This window comes from Streptopelia decaocto (genome assembly GCF_964273445.1).
Source record: "Streptopelia decaocto genome assembly, chromosome: 17".
NCBI classification, from domain to species: domain Eukaryota; kingdom Metazoa; phylum Chordata; class Aves; order Columbiformes; family Columbidae; genus Streptopelia; species Streptopelia decaocto.
In genome coordinates this window covers 9,690,996-9,706,927 of record NC_138672.1, presented here as the reverse complement: position 1 = coordinate 9,706,927, position 15,932 = coordinate 9,690,996, and the positions used below count along the sequence as shown (strand labels likewise).

The 15,932-nt window shown below is 47.8% G+C and overlaps 2 protein-coding genes across 2 annotated transcripts; one reads left to right on the top strand and one right to left on the bottom strand.

Annotated features, from left to right (window-relative positions):
* The first annotated feature begins 126 nt into the window (after window positions 1-126).
* Window positions 127-5,764, top strand: PMPCA (peptidase, mitochondrial processing subunit alpha). Its single transcript, XM_082067812.1, has 13 exons — window positions 127-247; window positions 329-531; window positions 624-703; window positions 1,485-1,567; window positions 1,848-1,942; window positions 2,102-2,202; window positions 2,608-2,871; window positions 3,067-3,159; window positions 3,422-3,540; window positions 4,025-4,115; window positions 4,227-4,289; window positions 4,519-4,663; window positions 4,920-5,764. Exons 1-13 carry the CDS (start codon window positions 195-197, stop codon window positions 5,087-5,089), a joined length of 1,560 nt encoding a protein of 519 aa, XP_081923938.1. The 5' UTR covers window positions 127-194; the 3' UTR covers window positions 5,090-5,764.
* A 220-nt stretch (window positions 5,765-5,984) lies between these two features.
* Window positions 5,985-15,640, bottom strand: INPP5E (inositol polyphosphate-5-phosphatase E). The gene is made up of 11 exons (XM_082067811.1): window positions 15,435-15,640; window positions 13,613-14,671; window positions 12,360-12,483; window positions 11,760-11,857; window positions 10,958-11,082; window positions 10,699-10,818; window positions 10,223-10,330; window positions 9,646-9,807; window positions 8,961-9,076; window positions 8,470-8,606; window positions 5,985-7,374 (listed from the first exon to the last, which is right to left on the bottom strand). Exons 2-11 carry the CDS (start codon window positions 14,458-14,460, stop codon window positions 7,242-7,244), a joined length of 1,971 nt encoding a protein of 656 aa, XP_081923937.1. The 5' UTR covers window positions 14,461-14,671; window positions 15,435-15,640; the 3' UTR covers window positions 5,985-7,241.
* Window positions 15,641-15,932: the final 292 nt, after the last annotated feature.

Sequence of the window (15,932 nt, the reverse complement as noted above, 5' to 3'; positions counted from 1 at the left end):
GCGGGGACCTCAGTGGGCTCCGCCTTCCCTCAGAACGGACCAATTAGCGAGCGACCGCCACACCCTCACCCAATCACGTCCTTCTCTGAGTCCCGCCCCTTTCCCCGCCCACCAATCCCGGGTCCCCGCCGCTGCGCAGTGCCGCCCGCCCCGCCCACGCGTGACCCCGCGCCGACGCTCCCGGTGACGGCAAGATGGCGGCCGCCATGGCGTGGCTGCGGCGCGGCGCCTGGGGCCCGGCCCGGCGGTGAGCGGGGAACGGGGGACACGGGGAGGGACGCGGCTCCGGGCCCGGCCGCGGGGGACGTGCTGACGGCGGCTCCCGTAGGTGCGGGCTGGCGGCCGGTCGGAGCTACAGCGGCGGCGGCGCCTACCCCAGCGTGTCGCTGAGCTGCCCGCTGCCCGGCGTGCCCAAGGCGGTGTTCGCGGCGGCCGAGGGCCGGGAGCAGTTCGAGACGCGGGTGACGGTGCTGGAGAACGGGCTGCGCGTCGCCTCGCAGAAGAAATTCGGGCAGTTCTGCACCGTGGGCCGTGAGTACCGGGGAGGGCCGGGGGCTCCAGAGCTGGGGACGCGGCGGTGACACCGGGGGGTGGGACTCACACTGAGCTCTTCTCCTTTTCAGTTCTTATAAATTCGGGATCAAGACACGAAGCGAAATACCTGAGCGGCATCTCGCACTTCTTGGAGAAGCTGGCGTTCTCCGTGAGTACCGGTGCACGCTGTGACAGCGTCAGTCTGCGCAGCAGCGAGCGGCCGGGGCTGCTCCTCACCGGGTCTGAGCTGCTGCAATAGACGCTGATCACAGAATCACAGGATGTTTGGGATTGGAAGGGACCTCCAAAGCTCATCCAGTGCAATCCCCCATGGAGCAGGAACACCCAGCTGAGGTTACACAGGAAGATGTCCAGGCGGGTTGGAATGTCTGCACAGAAGGAGACTCCACAACCCCCCTGGGCAGCCTGGGCCAGGCTCTGCCACCCTCACTGAGAAGAAGTTTTTTCTCAAATTTAAGTGGAACCTCTTGTGTTCCAGCTTGATCCCATTACCCCTTGTCCTATCATTGTTTGCCACCCAGAAGAGCCTGGCTCCATCCTCGTGGCACTCACCCTTTATATATTTATAAACATTAATAAGGTCACCCCTCAGTCTCCTCTTCTCCAAACTAAAGAGCCCCAGCTCCCTCAGCCTTTCTTCATAAGGGAGATGCTCCACTCCCTTAATCATCTTTGTTGCCCTATGCTGGACCCTCTCCAGCAGTTCCCTGTCCTTCTTGAACTGAGGGGCCCAGAACTGATGGCATCCCCGATTAATTATTGCGATCATAATTGTATTTTGAAAGCGCTGCTTTCACCTGCAGCGTTAAGGAGTATTTAGCAAACCATTTGGCTTAAAGATTGTAGAAGATCCTTGTTCTGGGCTACGCTGAAGGGTTATAAACAGTTGTGGTTTTATTGATTACTAACACTGGTATTTTCCTTCTCAGTCCACAGCTCAGTTTGGCAGCAAAGACGAGATTCTCCTCACGTTAGAGAAGCACGGGGGCATTTGTGACTGCCAGGCATCGAGGTAGGACGCCCTCTGTGCTCTGGTATCTGAGCGCTTCTAACACTGACAGGATTTGAGCTGTTTTTTGAGGTGTGTGACAGTCAAAGCCACTTTTTCCTTCTAACCAGCAGAAACCCATTTGTGGCGACTGCTGAGAAGCTACAGAAATGAACTGAAAGGGTTATAAAACTTCTGTTTCCTTTTGAAAGTATTTAGTGATTGCGGTCAAGCAGCTTTACCTGTGAATCCGTGATGCACGTTCATTGAACGCTCATAGACGTGATTTCTGTCTGTGTTGCAGGGACACCATCATGTACGCGGTTTCTGCTGACGCCAAAGGCCTGGACACAGTGGTCAACTTGCTGGCTGATGTTGCGCTGCAGCCCAGGTTCTCAGGTCTGGGAACACAAGTCTCTGTCCCAAAAAAAGCCTCCCCACGCATGGCCTGCTAGATTTCAGAATTCTTCATTAGGTCGTGCTCATCAAGAAGTTATTTTGCAGCAATCGGGTATTTTGCGTGGTGGTGGTCACCTCTGGCTTTGTCTCTTATTCTAGATGAGGAGATTGAGATGACGCGAATGGCGATACGATTTGAGCTTGAAGACTTGAATATGAGACCTGATCCCGAGCCGCTCCTCACGGAGATGATCCACGCGGTAAAACACTGAGCAGTCTGCGTTGTGTGCAGTCCCCTGCACGAGACGCGCTGCATTCTCTTCCTTGGTTTTTCCTGAACTTCAGGGTTTATTTTAGACTATTCTGAAAACCAATTTTCCTGTTATTCAATTAAATTTCAGTGGTGAGAGGGAGAATTTTGCTGTCACTCCACTTCAAAAATCCTACACAAGATTTTAACCTAAACTAAAACTATCTATAACTTCTCTTTGTTGACATGGGTGACAACATGTTGTTGAGTTATGCTGACGTTAGTGAAATAACACTTGGCCTTTCCTCGCTTACGTGTCTCAAACAGAGAGGCATAATTCTAGAACAGAAAGAAAAGGTTTAGATGGGGGGGGTGATGTAATATTTGTTACTTTAATGCATCTGTTTCCTTTTAGGCAGCCTACAGAGACAACACAGTTGGACTGAACAGGTTCTGCCCAGTGGAAAATACAGACAAAATCGATCGGGAAGTCCTGCACTCATACCTGCGCAACTACTACACGCCGGACAGGATGGTGCTCGCCGGGGTGGGGATCGAGCACGAGCAGCTGGTGGAGTGTGCAAGGAAACACCTGCTGGGCGTGGAGCCCGTGTGGGGCAGCGGGCAGGGCAAGGACGTGGACAGATCGGTGGCTCAGTACACGGGAGGCATCATCAAGGTAAAAGGGAGGTGGAGGTGGCAGAGTTGGACTTGAACTGATTTCTCCGTAGGCTTTGTTCTTCTAAAATCACACGCTGTTCTTGAGTATGAGCCAAAACTGGCCATGACAGCCGTTACTTCTGTTGGGAATATATCAGGCTGGATACAACAGAGGTAAAAATCAGTCCTAATAATTTGTCCGCCCTTCCCACAGGTTGAAAAAGATATGTCAGATGTGAGTCTGGGCCCTACTCCCATCCCAGAGCTCACCCACATCATGATTGGCTTAGAAAGCTGCTCATTTTTAGTAAGTATTAACCTAAAATCCTTTGGTTTGAGTGCCCTGTACTCGAAGAATCCCAGAATACCGTCTCACGCTGTAAATGTCGGCACTTCTGCTGCTGATGCTGAACATACAGCCAAGCAGCTTTTTCACTGTTTGGTGAAGGCACTGAACTTTCTGCTCTTCTCATGCCTTGTTTCTTCCCGACTCATTTTCTCCCTCTTTACTCATCCCAGCCCCTCAAAAGCTCTTCTGTTAGCTGGCTGAATTTCTTGTTGTGATTCAGGAGGAAGATTTCATTCCTTTTGCCGTCCTGAACATGATGATGGGAGGCGGTGGCTCTTTTTCAGCTGGAGGGCCTGGCAAGGGCATGTTCACCCGGCTGTATCTCAATGTGCTCAACAGGTTTGTTTGCCTTTCTGTTTAAGGGACAGCAGAAACAGTTGTTAGCAGGTTCGGGTGGAAGGCTTCATCTTCTGAAAGTCAGCACCCCCAGGTTTCACATCTGCCTGTTCTGCTTGAAACCTGTGGGACTGGTTTATTTTTTGAGAGGGTGAAAGTGAAGGGCAGAAGCGACCAGGAATCCCGTCTTCCTCTACTAGACCAATCCATCCTTTAATCAGGGGATATTAACAATATTAATTAATTGGCTCTAGGTACCAGTAACTCTGCTCTGCCTTGCTCTGGGGTTGGTCTCGAGGATGCAAGCGAAGGGAAGGGAGTAGATGGCACATGCAGAAATTGTCAGAGGCAAAGGATTAACGATTCTCATTGGTAACGCTGAGAATCCTGAAAATGCACTAGGAGGGGACTCATGGTCCGTGCTTGTTAAATTTTTACATTTAAATTATGTTTTTGAAATTTTTAAATACTGTTTGTATACTCGCAGGCACCACTGGATGTATAACGCGACCTCTTACCACCACAGTTACGAGGATACAGGTCTTCTGTGTATACACGCCAGTGCAGACCCCAAACAGGTAAATAGTCCTGTATTCAAAGACAGGTGTCCTTCGAAAGTAATCACATCACTTCTTACCAGACGGAATAAGCACTGCTCTGATCTCCTTCCAATCATCTGTTTTTCCTAGGTTCGAGAGATGGTGGAAATCATCACAAGAGAATTCATTCTAATGGCAGGAGCCGTAGGGGAGGTGAGCAGCTTAACTTTGGTCTTTGAGCTGAAATATCGCATTGCACTGGCCTGGCTAGAATGAAACTTTGTAGATAAGTATGTGAAGTATTTCTGTAAAAGAATATAGTAATTTTAGCTGCACATTCACAAAGAGGAAGGTGCTTCCAGAACTCTTGTGGTCTCTTGTATTAGAGAGCAGCAGCCAGGCTCTTTTTGAACATCTCTTTGTATTTACTGCTCATTTACAGGTCGAGCTTGAGCGAGCGAAGACGCAGCTGAAGTCCATGCTCATGATGAACCTTGAGTCTCGGCCAGTTATCTTTGAAGATGTGGGAAGGCAAGTGTTGGCAACAAACACAAGGAAGCTGCCTCACGAGCTCTGTGCCCTCATCAGTGAGTAGACGATGCTTTTCCTGGCCTTGACTGAACCGTAGGTACAATCGCGGTAGGGGGAGCAGCTTAGAACACTCCAAACTCATCTCAATTGCTTGCAAGCTAGCACAAAGCTTATTTTTGTCAGAAGGAAGGAATAAACTAGCATGGTGGAGAAGGTCTAGAGTTTGGTTTTCTGAGCACGGGGTCTGACTCAGATACTTTGCACTATTTAGAATGTAGTTGTCTCAACTCTGGCTTATTTTTTTTCCCGCAGGTCAGGTGAAATCTGCTGATATCAAGAGAGTGGTCACGAAGATGCTTCATAAGAAACCAGCTGTGGCTGCACTGGGTGACTTGACGGATTTGCCCACTTACGAACACATCCAGGCGGCACTTTCCAGTAAGGACGGGCGGCTCCCTCGGAAGTACCGGCTCTTCCGATAAAGACTTGTTTCTTTTTTAAGGAAAGTAGACCTGTGGTGTAACTTAAGTTTCTGGGGAGCTCATCTACAGAGATACTACGCATAATGCTCCACGGACACTGCCTCTAGAATGAACGCGATCCTGTTCTTCAGGTTTTTCACTTGCAAGTAAACTATGCTAAAGAATAAAAGCTCTTTCACTCCAGAGTTGGTACACAAATGGAAAATTATTAAAGGAGTTGCTGCTGCCGCACCTTGAACTTGTACCTGCTTTCTCCAAGTTGTCGCGATCAACAAAACTACAACATTTAGAAAGCTCGTGATCTTGAAAGTGACTGACCCTGCATTACACAAAGAGACATCAAACTAAGTACCACGCGTCTGACATGCTGAAGAAATGGAGACCCAAAAGAGAGGAATAAAACATTTGATTTCTATAATCCCCTAACATACAGGCTTACAAATGTAGACAGTTGCATTGCAGCACCTCACTGGCTAGATGTGTATTGTACGGAGTGATCAGACTGGGAGCAGAACGCTGTGAGGCAGCTGTTACCGGCTTTACCCCCAAACCTTCCCTCATGCAACTGGAAGTCAACCTGTTGCATTGCTTCTTCTGGAACCCACGGTATGGATCTCCTATCCAGTTGTGTATGTTTGTAAGAAAATAAACGAGACCTCTAAGTGACTGGAACAAGTAGTAAGAGTTCTGAAATTCAGCAGCTAGGGGCTGGGTGTCTTGAATTGGCAGGTGAAACGTGCTGAGTTTGTTCAATGCAAATGATCCCAAAGGAATCTGTCCTGCTTTGCCAGCTGAAGACAAACAGCTCAGGTCCCCCAAACCGTTAGCAAGCGTCACACAGTCAAAGAACTCCAGTTCTGACAACCCTGCAACAAGAGCTCGTTCTCATTTAAGGTATTGCATTAATATGTTTTTATTCCTTTAAAAAGAAAGGAAATACCTGATGGCTACAGACAGGTCAGTGCCTTAAATGTTCGTACCGCAGAACAGAAGCTCTGTCTCAGACAGGTTGCATAGTTAGCAGCGCTTCCTCCAAATCTGCATGGTGTTTTATGTACTGAGGTGATTAATGATCCACCTGATCTGTGCCCATGAAGTATTAGCTGGACTTGCACTTCACCAGTGCCACACTGGCCCATGTAGCACATTTAGCCTTAAGACAACACTACTTCAAAAATAGCAACTTATTCACAGTTCACTGAATTGGAAACATAAAAAAACAAAAGGAATTAACTGTCATCAGAGATAATGGAACTGCGCTGATCTGACTTGTGCAGCTTCTCTGCACGCTGCCCTCGTTTACTCACTTGACCTCTCCGTCACTTTGCTGAAGCATCACACAGTAGCTGTACTCAGACCATTATTTTCACCTTGAGTGTCCTCAAGGACAGCAAGTGTTTTTTCCCCCCGGGGAGGGCAAGCGAGTCAAGGAAGGGATTGTTTCAAGCAGTCTCAACAGCCATATACATGGTGCGAGCGACTGAGATTTACCCCCTCAGTAACAGAAGGCCTATAGAATAATTATTGAAAGGCAATGTTTCTACACATCAAATGTACCGTAGTACATTAGTAGTACATTCATACAGGTCCTGCTGTTGAGGACCAAAAAAGCCCAACACAGGAGCACCATCCTTACACAAAACTGCCCAAGTCCCCTAACTGGTCCCTGTTATGCATTTTACAGAATAACTGTACACTTAACTACAGATAAGGAGAAAAAAATCCAACCTCACAATGTATGTAAGCTAAGCAGTCAACCCGAACAGACAAATGAGTGTTTGCACCTTTCTGCAGGCTTTTCTTAGGTCCCCTGGCCCAGTCATGCCAGTTCCAGAAGCTGTGCCCTCTGTGTGGAGTCATCTTAGAACCAAGAGACTGCATCTGGTCGCTTCCAAAGACAGTATGGTTAAAAATAAATGGGTCACATCTGTTGGGATGGATGTCCTAAATAACTGACTCCATTTTCTCCAGCAAAAGTACTTGAGCTACATGGATTACCTCATGCAAATGAATCCAGGATGAGGTTTAAGACATTCTTCACAAGCCACAGCAACTGCCAGAGGTGCTTAAGCACACAATTCCCTGCAGAGTTTGTCGAGCCTGAAATCCTCTTTCTGGGCACCTCTAACACAAGCACTGCAGAGTTCTCAGCTCAGGAAATGCTACATATGCTGCTGGATCTTTGGTCCTTTTGCTCTTGCCGTTTCTGAAGTTCCCTTGTAATCCGCCTCTTTATTCCGATTAAATAGAGATCTCTGTCAAACTGCCCCGCAGCAAGTGGAATGCTACAACACAAACACAAGCAGTTAGATCAGAGCACAACACCCTTCTTGTTTGCGCAACATTTCCCAACTAGTTCATACAACAAAGGCCAGAAACCTGATTTTTACTTCCTTAAGGCATTCAGCTACTGCTGTGGGAGAAAACAGATTAAACAAAGTCCTTCCACAGCAACAAACTAAGGGTTTTCACAATACCTTTAAATGAAGAAAATGGTTGTAAAAGGCAAATGTACTTTCAATTTAAGCACAATCATGTCTGCACTTGTAAGGGACATACATGGAGGACATTCTCTATGACCCTAAACTAAAAAAAAATATAAAAATTGTAAAGCTAAAGTAGCATACTGTTCACTTGGAGTAGTTTCTAGTAGGGTTCATGCACAACAGCTCTTATTGTGGTCTGTTCTAGAGGCCAGAAGGAAACTCTAGCAGCTCAGCCTCACAGACTCTGCAATACTTCTATTTAATACCCATAAACAAACAAACAAAATACAATTCTAATTGCACTGCTGATCAAGTGCTTGGAGAAATCACTGTTTTCTAAATACTTGGGTCTTGAAATCCCTGACACTGCTACTCACAGAAAAGAGACTTAACTACATTTCAGTGACTTAACCAAATTTTCTAAGGAGTTCTACTGGCACGACAGCCCACAATGGGACATGAAAAACATGGAGGATCTCAAAATACTCCACAGACGTACAGCGATGTTGAAATGCAGCTACCACTGGGGAGGAAAACCAGCAATGATCCCAAAAGGGAAAGAGGAACAGAAGAAGGAAAACCTGCACTGATAGGAAAAACTGAGGGCTGTATCTCAGATAAAACACAGATTTACAGTCCACTGCAGTGGACTCCGTTTATCTCCCTCAGGAGGATTAAGGGACCCAGCAGCAGGGATTTCAGATGTCAGCGCAAGGTTTAAGCGCTCTTACTGCCCTGAGCACTGGGAGCACATATTGGGTAAAAACCAAACAGGCTGCAGGGATCTACATGGGATTAACTGTGTGTCAGGGACTCTCCTGGGAGGACAAACCCCCCAGCAGGAGCCACTGGAGCCACGTGCAATCATACAGAGCGGCGTAACGAGGTACTAACTTGTCTCTGCCAGGCCTCACTTTGACACGAAACAAGGCAAACACAGGCCGATGGTCTGACGTTCTGATCACAGGACAAGACGAGTACTTGACAGCGTGGATGTCATCTTTGTACCGACTGCGGTACACAACTCGGTCCTGGGAGGCAGAGAGAGGGGACACTGAGCGTTAACTCCTTTGCACGTCCACCCTGGAAAGAAGCACCAGTTCACAACAGACAAATCCATTCATTTACCGCACTCCACTGAGTGAAATTAAGTGTCCTGTTCATGAAGAACTAGCAGCCTGTACCGAACTCTCCGTGTGCTCACAGCTTCAACAATCCTTTCTTCCAAACCAGTTCTACACGTCCTGCTGCCCTTATGCAACAGATCTCAGCACGACTGTATCTCCCGCAGACCAGCTGTGGCAAGGGAGCTTTGTCACGTAGGTGAGAAGCCCTGTTGGAGGCGGGTAAGAGGCTGAGCGTGCTGCCTCAAAACCGTCCCTTACCGTGTAGGATGGAGTCCTCTGCTTGGAAGTGGTGTCATAGCTGTCCTTTCCTATGTCAAACTTGTAAGAAGGACGGAAATGAATGTCAGCCTCCTGGAATCCTTTAAAAATAGACCCTGGAAGGGGAGAACAGCATGAACAACAAATTCCTCCTTCACAAGAACGTGGCACACTTTCTGCCATTATTCAACACCGCCTAACTAATGCTGGCTTGGAACTGCAGCCACGTACATACGTGACTATAAAAACCTGGGCTTGGGCTCTGGAAAAGGAGCAAGCTCAAGTTCTTACATACCGAGAATAAAAAACAGCCTGTGGCTATTTAATTAGTGGCTATTTAAACAAAAAACATTTGTTGGATGCACCTCCCGTTCCATCGAAGCTCACGACGCTTTACAAATGCAGGTTATTCACATCTAAATGCCCCAGACCCTGATGTCCAGTTTTCAGAGGAACTGGATGAAACAGAGCAGTAAGAGATTACACTATATATAGCAAAATGCTACAGCAAAATGTCCCTTGTGCAGACTGCCACTGTATCGGACAACTGCCGACTTCGATTTTTAGGGAACTTAACAGCAGAAAGCAGTGATGATCTCTAGGAAACAGGGGTCTGGCTGTAATTATTTCTATGCATAGATATCTCTGCTCCTGGCAGCCTGGGAGAAAAGCAGCTGTTGCTCACCCCTGCTCATTTCACTGATGAGCTGGTCGTACGCCAGCAGCTTGGACACGTCTGTTTCTGGGTTCTGGTTCAAGATGGAATCCACAGTCTCGCGATCCTTATTTAGCCGGAAGTTGAAGTCCCCAAACCAGAACACCTCATCAAACCGAGTTGTGACATCACCTGCAAATTCAAGCCAGAAGTGTCAGTATAAAGGGAAACGTCCTGAAAACTTCTGAAGGAAAAAAACCAAATTCCAACCTTTTCTTCCCTGAATCTCCTTTTGACTTTTGAGGAAAATTAAAGGATATGATGTAGCTAAAGGCTCATTAAAATGAAACTCAATTCTTTTGAAGTGAGAGCTGCATGATGCATGGCTTACTGAGAGTGCTGCTAGATTTGTTCAAGGAACAGGCATAAACTATTTCTTTTTACTACCAGGAGATATAGTACTTAAACATGTTGTCTGCCTGTGACCATCAAAAAGTGTGGTAATAAGAAACAATGACAAAATTTGGCAAACAACACACTGACCTGTGGACATGAAAACTGAAATAATATTCTTTCTCTTATGTTTTGAAATAAAGTTATTTCTTACTAGAACTGGATCGATACGGGTTTGTGTCTGGAACATTCTTGGGAAGTGTAAGGGCTTGAATGGTTTTATTGTAGTCCAGTTTCCTCTCATTCACCTTACTGTCCCCAGCTGAAAGACAGAAATCCCGTTACTGCCAACAATGCATCACTGCCATTCAATTACCATTTTTGGTTAAAACAGGAGCTTCCAAATGACATCAGACACATCCCACATGTAAACTGTAACACTCTGACCCAGGGAGCACACAGACTGAAAAATAATGACAGAAAGTGTGGAAAAAGAGATACAATTGTGCAGAGTTCATTTCTGCTTTTCTAAACCCCATTCTTTTGTAAGGGAAAGTTCTCCTCCCTTATTGTCCTTAGCTCAGCAACCCCGCGCTTTGACTTCAGTCTGTCCTGCTCCTCTATTCCCCTTCAGTATTTTTCCCTCCTCCCTCAATGAAGACACTTCTAACGAGATTGTGAAAGTCTCACATGTAAAGTGGGAGGTGATGAAGAGAAAGGAGGTCCCAAAAAACGTGAAGGAGATTCCCAGCGCTCCCTTGGTTTTGATCTGAGATACGATTCGAGTTGTCACCGTGGCATACTCCACTTCTGGAAGGAGAAAAAGAACCTGCTTTTACTGAAGAGCCTCTAGAGACGATGAGCAGGAAAATCAGGAGAGAAGGACAAGATGCCCCATGGCAGCGGCCCTGTCACCTCCCCACTCTTCAGCTCCTTCTGGACCACTCACCTGAGCAGAACCAGATGAGGTCCCTCCGGATGAAAACCGACATGTACAGCACCCCGTGAGCAGCGGAGTAGAGCATGACGTAGTGGGGACCCAGCGTCTCTTGCAGGCGGATCTCCCACTCTCTTCTGCAGGAGAGAACAACAGCTGGATCACAAGGACAGCACGAGAGACAATAACCAGGAGAGGAAATCAGCGTCGTGAGAACAGAGCAATCCCTCTGATAAAGAACAGCAAACAAGCATAAGCGAAACCTCCGCTGCCTCGGCAGTCTGGTGTGGAACTCCACACATATCATGCAGCGGGTTCCACATGGTGGTGAGAGAATTACAGCACCAAGTAGCTCACAAATCTGAGGAAAAGAGAATCCCACTGGGAGACTCCCTAAAGAAGCAGAGTCTGACATGAGGCTTCAACCTGCTCTTCCAGGGCCACTCAGTCTCAGACAGACTAGAAATTTGCAGCAATGTCCTGTAATGAGCACATTGCTGCTCACGCTCACAACCAGCCCCTGAGGGAGCTCGCAGCCTCCCAGATCTACGGTAAGATGCCCACAGAAATCAGCCCGGAGTTTTGCTATTTGCTCTCCTAACAACACGACCAAGCTCTGTATTTACAGATTTTTATGACATTTTCCTCTAAAACCTATTTCCCCTGGTGCTCACACAATAGATTTCAGAGTCTTACTGAATGGGTTGTTTATTGAAAATATTAAGAATACAATGGAGACTATTTCCAGACTAATTAAAAACAAAGTAATTAGTTAACAATAAAATATGATGGTTCTTTACATTGTTTTTGCTACCTGTCTGGACAGCCTTCTTGAACCCCAATGACATACATGTCCTGGGCATAGTCAGCTTCTGTGGGTAATAAGAAATCGTCCAGATTCACTGGAAGTTCCTATTAGTAAAAAAAAAATTAAAAAGAAAAAAGATAAAATAGCAGTATTAGCTATGCAAAGGTTTCCTAGAAAAGTATTAGAAAACTTCAGGCTAACCTACAAATTCCACAGCATATGCAAACAATTCAGGCTCCGAAAAATACGTTAAGTGATAACAGTGAAAATTCTCCTTCCCAAGGGCAGATTTCAACTGCTGCCGCTCCGTAACCAAGATTCCACAGCTCAGCCGTGTGGGCCAGTAACGTGATGATTCTAACTTCCTCACTTTTTACCAAGCTCACGGGCTATGTATGGAACACCCCAGGGGTTGCTTGTGTCCAAGCGTAGCTTCTCAGTCACCCAGTACAATCAGGCTTGAATTCTCAGAGCCTTGTAATTTGATAAAAACAATGAGCTCAGGTTGACAAGGACCATAGTATGAACAGAACAAAACCATCACACCAGCCTTGCAGTAAAGATGGGGTAACTGCCAAAAGGCTTGTGGAGACTTTGTGCACATACCTTCTGACCCTGCATGTTCCAGGTGGCCACAAAAATACCAATATTCCGATCAGGGAAATATCTGCTGAGTTCTTCTGCTCCCAGTAAGGCACCGCTTGCCAGAAGGCTGCCTTCCAAATAGCTCCTGCGAACACAAGACCCATAAAAGAGCAGCTAAGGAATCAGCATGACAGCTGCAATTATCATTTGTAACACTTGCACCTTGAGTTAATCCAAGATATACCTTTAGCTCAAGAAAATAGCATTTAGTCTTTAAATATTGTTCTGCTTGTCTAAAGTTCCATATGAAGTTCCAGCCCTTATAGAAAGCTTATGGATCATATGCAGGAAAACAAAACTATTGTCATAAGCCAGACTTTTCAAAACCAGGACATGAGTGTGATGGCAAGACCAATGCCACACAGGTTCTGCGATGAGAAGACTGAAACCATCAAAAATCTTCAGTCTCCTGGTACTTACCACAGGCACAAAATGAAGAGACTGGTTTGATATTTGAGTATCTTGAGGAAGCTCAGTTGAATTAAAACATGAAAACAGATCCAGTATTCCCAGCATTCTGGCACCAAGTGGCTCCTAATCAATGATTCAAACCACATTCTTCCTTCAATTCAGCTCATCAAATTAGCTTTCAACTAAATGATTTATTGAGTCTGAGGTCTAAAACAATATCACATTTAAAAAGGACAGATCTGCTCCTCCAAAGAACACACTGCTTCCAAAAGCAAGGGGTATTGGCAAAGGACTGCAAGTTGAATAAGCATTTTTAATCTTGCTTAAGCCCTACAAATAATGATGAGAGCATGATGCCCGGGAACGCTGCACAACCCGGCGCTCCACCCAGCTGCTCACCTGACTCCAGCGGCTTTGCAGAGGGAACTGAAAGAAAACCCCTCATGACAAACAAGTAACAACCTATTTTGGGGCATTTACACCAGTTAGTAAAGCTTTAACAGTTTTTCCCAACTATTAGTAGGCACAGCTACTGTTTCTTAATTAAAAAAAAGGTTACTTAAATATCACAAGCAAGCTGACAGCAAATCAAATTTGTATTTATGAAAAACAATACCCAGCTGAAAGGAGCGAATATAGAACATCTGTATTAATCTCTCCTCTTCAAACTGTTCCCAGCCTCCACAGCAGCTTAAACAACACAAAACCACCGTTGTGCTTTACCGATGGGCTGGAAGTTCCCAGGGCAGCTGTCTCCCTTCTAATACACCCCAAACTTTGCCACAAAAAACCGGGGGACGTACCTGCTTCGAACATCCTTGGAGCGAATGGGAGTGAGCAGACTGAACGTGGATTTCATGGAGTCTGTGGAGCAATTATCATAGACCATCCCATTGCCGTGTAGCCTGGTGTCGCTCAAGCTGCTGCTCACCCTCCCAAACTTGTGCTGAGAATAATATCGGTAATCCATGCAATCTGAGTCAATCCTATTAGCTGTCCTCAGGGTGTGAGAGGCCACATTCAGCTCCAGGGGTGGCAGAGGTCGAACCGGTGTTATTTGGGACAACCGGGGTTTGCCGCTGGCAAACGCTTTCCCCCGCAGAAGCCCCCCAAAGGCACTGGAGATCTCGGAGGCTCGTTTGCCCAGGTCGGAGGTGCCTCCTCTGCTCTTCCCCACAGGACTGGCTTCCAAGGCATCCTGTGAGCTGTGCAAGGAGTTCTGCGGGCAGCAGGGGCTCGCCCTGCCCCTGACCGGAGGGCTGAGGGACGCTTCCTGCAGAGAACCATTGGAGGAACTTGTCTCGTTGGGATCAGTCAGACTTTCCTGACTCGTTCTAAACCGCCTCCACCTCCTCCAGCTTTTCTCATCCAGAGACGCGGCGCGTTCCAGACGGGGTTTCCGAGGAGGCCTTGGAGTGAATGATTTAATTTTCATATTAGCTTTGAGCTCAGCCGGAAGAAGCTTTAAGGTTTCATTTAAAGAGGTCCCTACAGTTGGAGGATCTTCAAAGGTAAGCAGCCCATTGTCACCGGCCTCCTTCTTGGCCGCTTTGCCAGCTTTTTTAGCGTGCAGGTCTTGTACCGCTCCACCCTCCGTGCTCGGGGTAGCACACGCCCCGGAGTGCTGAGGAAATCCGTTTGGAGTGCTCATTCTCCCCCGTACCCAGCTATGGACACAGCTCCACAGGACGAGTTCCTCGCAGCATCGATTCCTTCCCTTACTTACTCCATAGAGTCACAGAGCCTCAGCCAAGGCAGAAAGGTATGGAAACTGAAGATAACTCAGTCTGTAGCTGAGAGCGAAGGGCAGGTGTATGTGTAGGGAGATGCATTGTCTGCAATAATTCCAAGAGGTGGGATACCTGGATTTTCCCAAGGGAAATGTGGAAAAAAATAAATGTTAAGCTGCAAAATCTGCCCATTAATCAGAAATCAAGCTCCTCACAGGACCTGCCTCTAGAACAATTCAAACCTTAACATGACCCTGTTAGAATACCAATGTTATTTTCTTTTTTAATCAAGACCAGAGCAGCGAACTGACTTCCTAACTGCTGCAGGCATCATGGCTGCGTGCTGACTTCTTTAAGAAAAGCTTACGTGTACTGTTAGCATGAAAGGAAATCAAAATTGCACATAAATCGTGGTTTGTTCTGCTTGCTGTGCAGCGAGTCACCAGCACAACCGGCCCCCCCCAGGCTGGTGCCAGAGGCCAGGAAACCTCCAGTGATCTCAGGCCAGGAAATTTCCAGTGATCTCAGCCTCTACCGGCATCTCACAGCGGGGAAATCGCCGCCACCTTCTCTTGTCGTGCTCCAACCTCCAGCCACCGCCGCTGAAACCGAGAAAATATCCCAGGCGCAGTTTTAGGGATGCGGGATTGGGGTTCAAGGCAAACTCCTACCCACGGGGGAAGCACCTTGTTACTCTGCAGTTACCACAGCCCAAACTTCCCCTGCAGTGCCACTCTCCGCAGCTCTGTACTGGGAGCACAAATCGTGCCATAGCCATTTCTGTACCTGAGGGACGGCCCTGCCGCCCCTCACACCCGCCCTCCCCCGACCCCGAGCAGACAACGGACCAGACTCCCCACAGGCCAGGCCGCCCCCTCGCTGAGCGACCACCGACCTCCGGGCCCGCGGGTCCCGCTGCCGCCGCGGCGGAGGCTCCGCTGCGCTTGGCCTCGGCGGCTTTTCACCCGCTGCTGCGGGCTGGGACGCGGCTCCTTCCCCACGGGGCCTCGCAGAGGCAGGGCTGGAGCCGGCAGGGCTGGAGCCGGCGGCGGCCGCCCCGGCCCCGCTGTGCGGCCTCGGTCCGGCCGTGGCAACGGCGGCGCCGCTGGGCCCGCCCCGCGGACAGCGCCCGCGCCCCCTGGCGGCCGGAGGACCGAACCGCCGCCAGGGGGAGCAATCAATCGATCAATCAGTCAATCAATCAATCGGGTAAAGCTGCGAGTCACGATCCCTTCGCTCAGAAGAGTTACCAGATTAAGGCGACAGTTCAAAGCGAGGCATTTTACACTTCCCAACAATTAAAATATTAAGTCTACAGCTTCAATTTCAAACACTGCAACAAAGACACTAAAGCACAGCACAGAAGGGTCCCTGCTCTCCTTCCTTAAACAAG

Bases quoted from the DNA above. Each gene is read 5' to 3' on its own strand.
- PMPCA (XM_082067812.1), top strand. From the start codon at position 195: ATGGCGGCCGCCATGGCGTGGCTGCGGCGCGGCGCCTGGGGCCCGGCC. The intron at 2,203-2,607 runs GTAAAACACTGA...GTTTCCTTTTAG, and splicing joins TCACGGAGATGATCCACGCG to GCAGCCTACAGAGACAACAC. The intron at 3,160-3,421 runs GTAAGTATTAAC...GTTGTGATTCAG, and splicing joins TAGAAAGCTGCTCATTTTTA to GAGGAAGATTTCATTCCTTT.
- INPP5E (XM_082067811.1), bottom strand. From the start codon at position 14,460: ATGAGCACTCCAAACGGATTTCCTCAGCACTCCGGGGCGTGTGCTACC. The intron at 11,083-11,759 runs GTAGCAAAAACA...TCTCTCCTGCAG, and splicing joins CAAGAAGGCTGTCCAGACAG to AAGAGAGTGGGAGATCCGCC. The intron at 9,077-9,645 runs GTGAGCAACAGC...CTCCCCTTCCAG, and splicing joins CATCAGTGAAATGAGCAGGG to GGTCTATTTTTAAAGGATTC.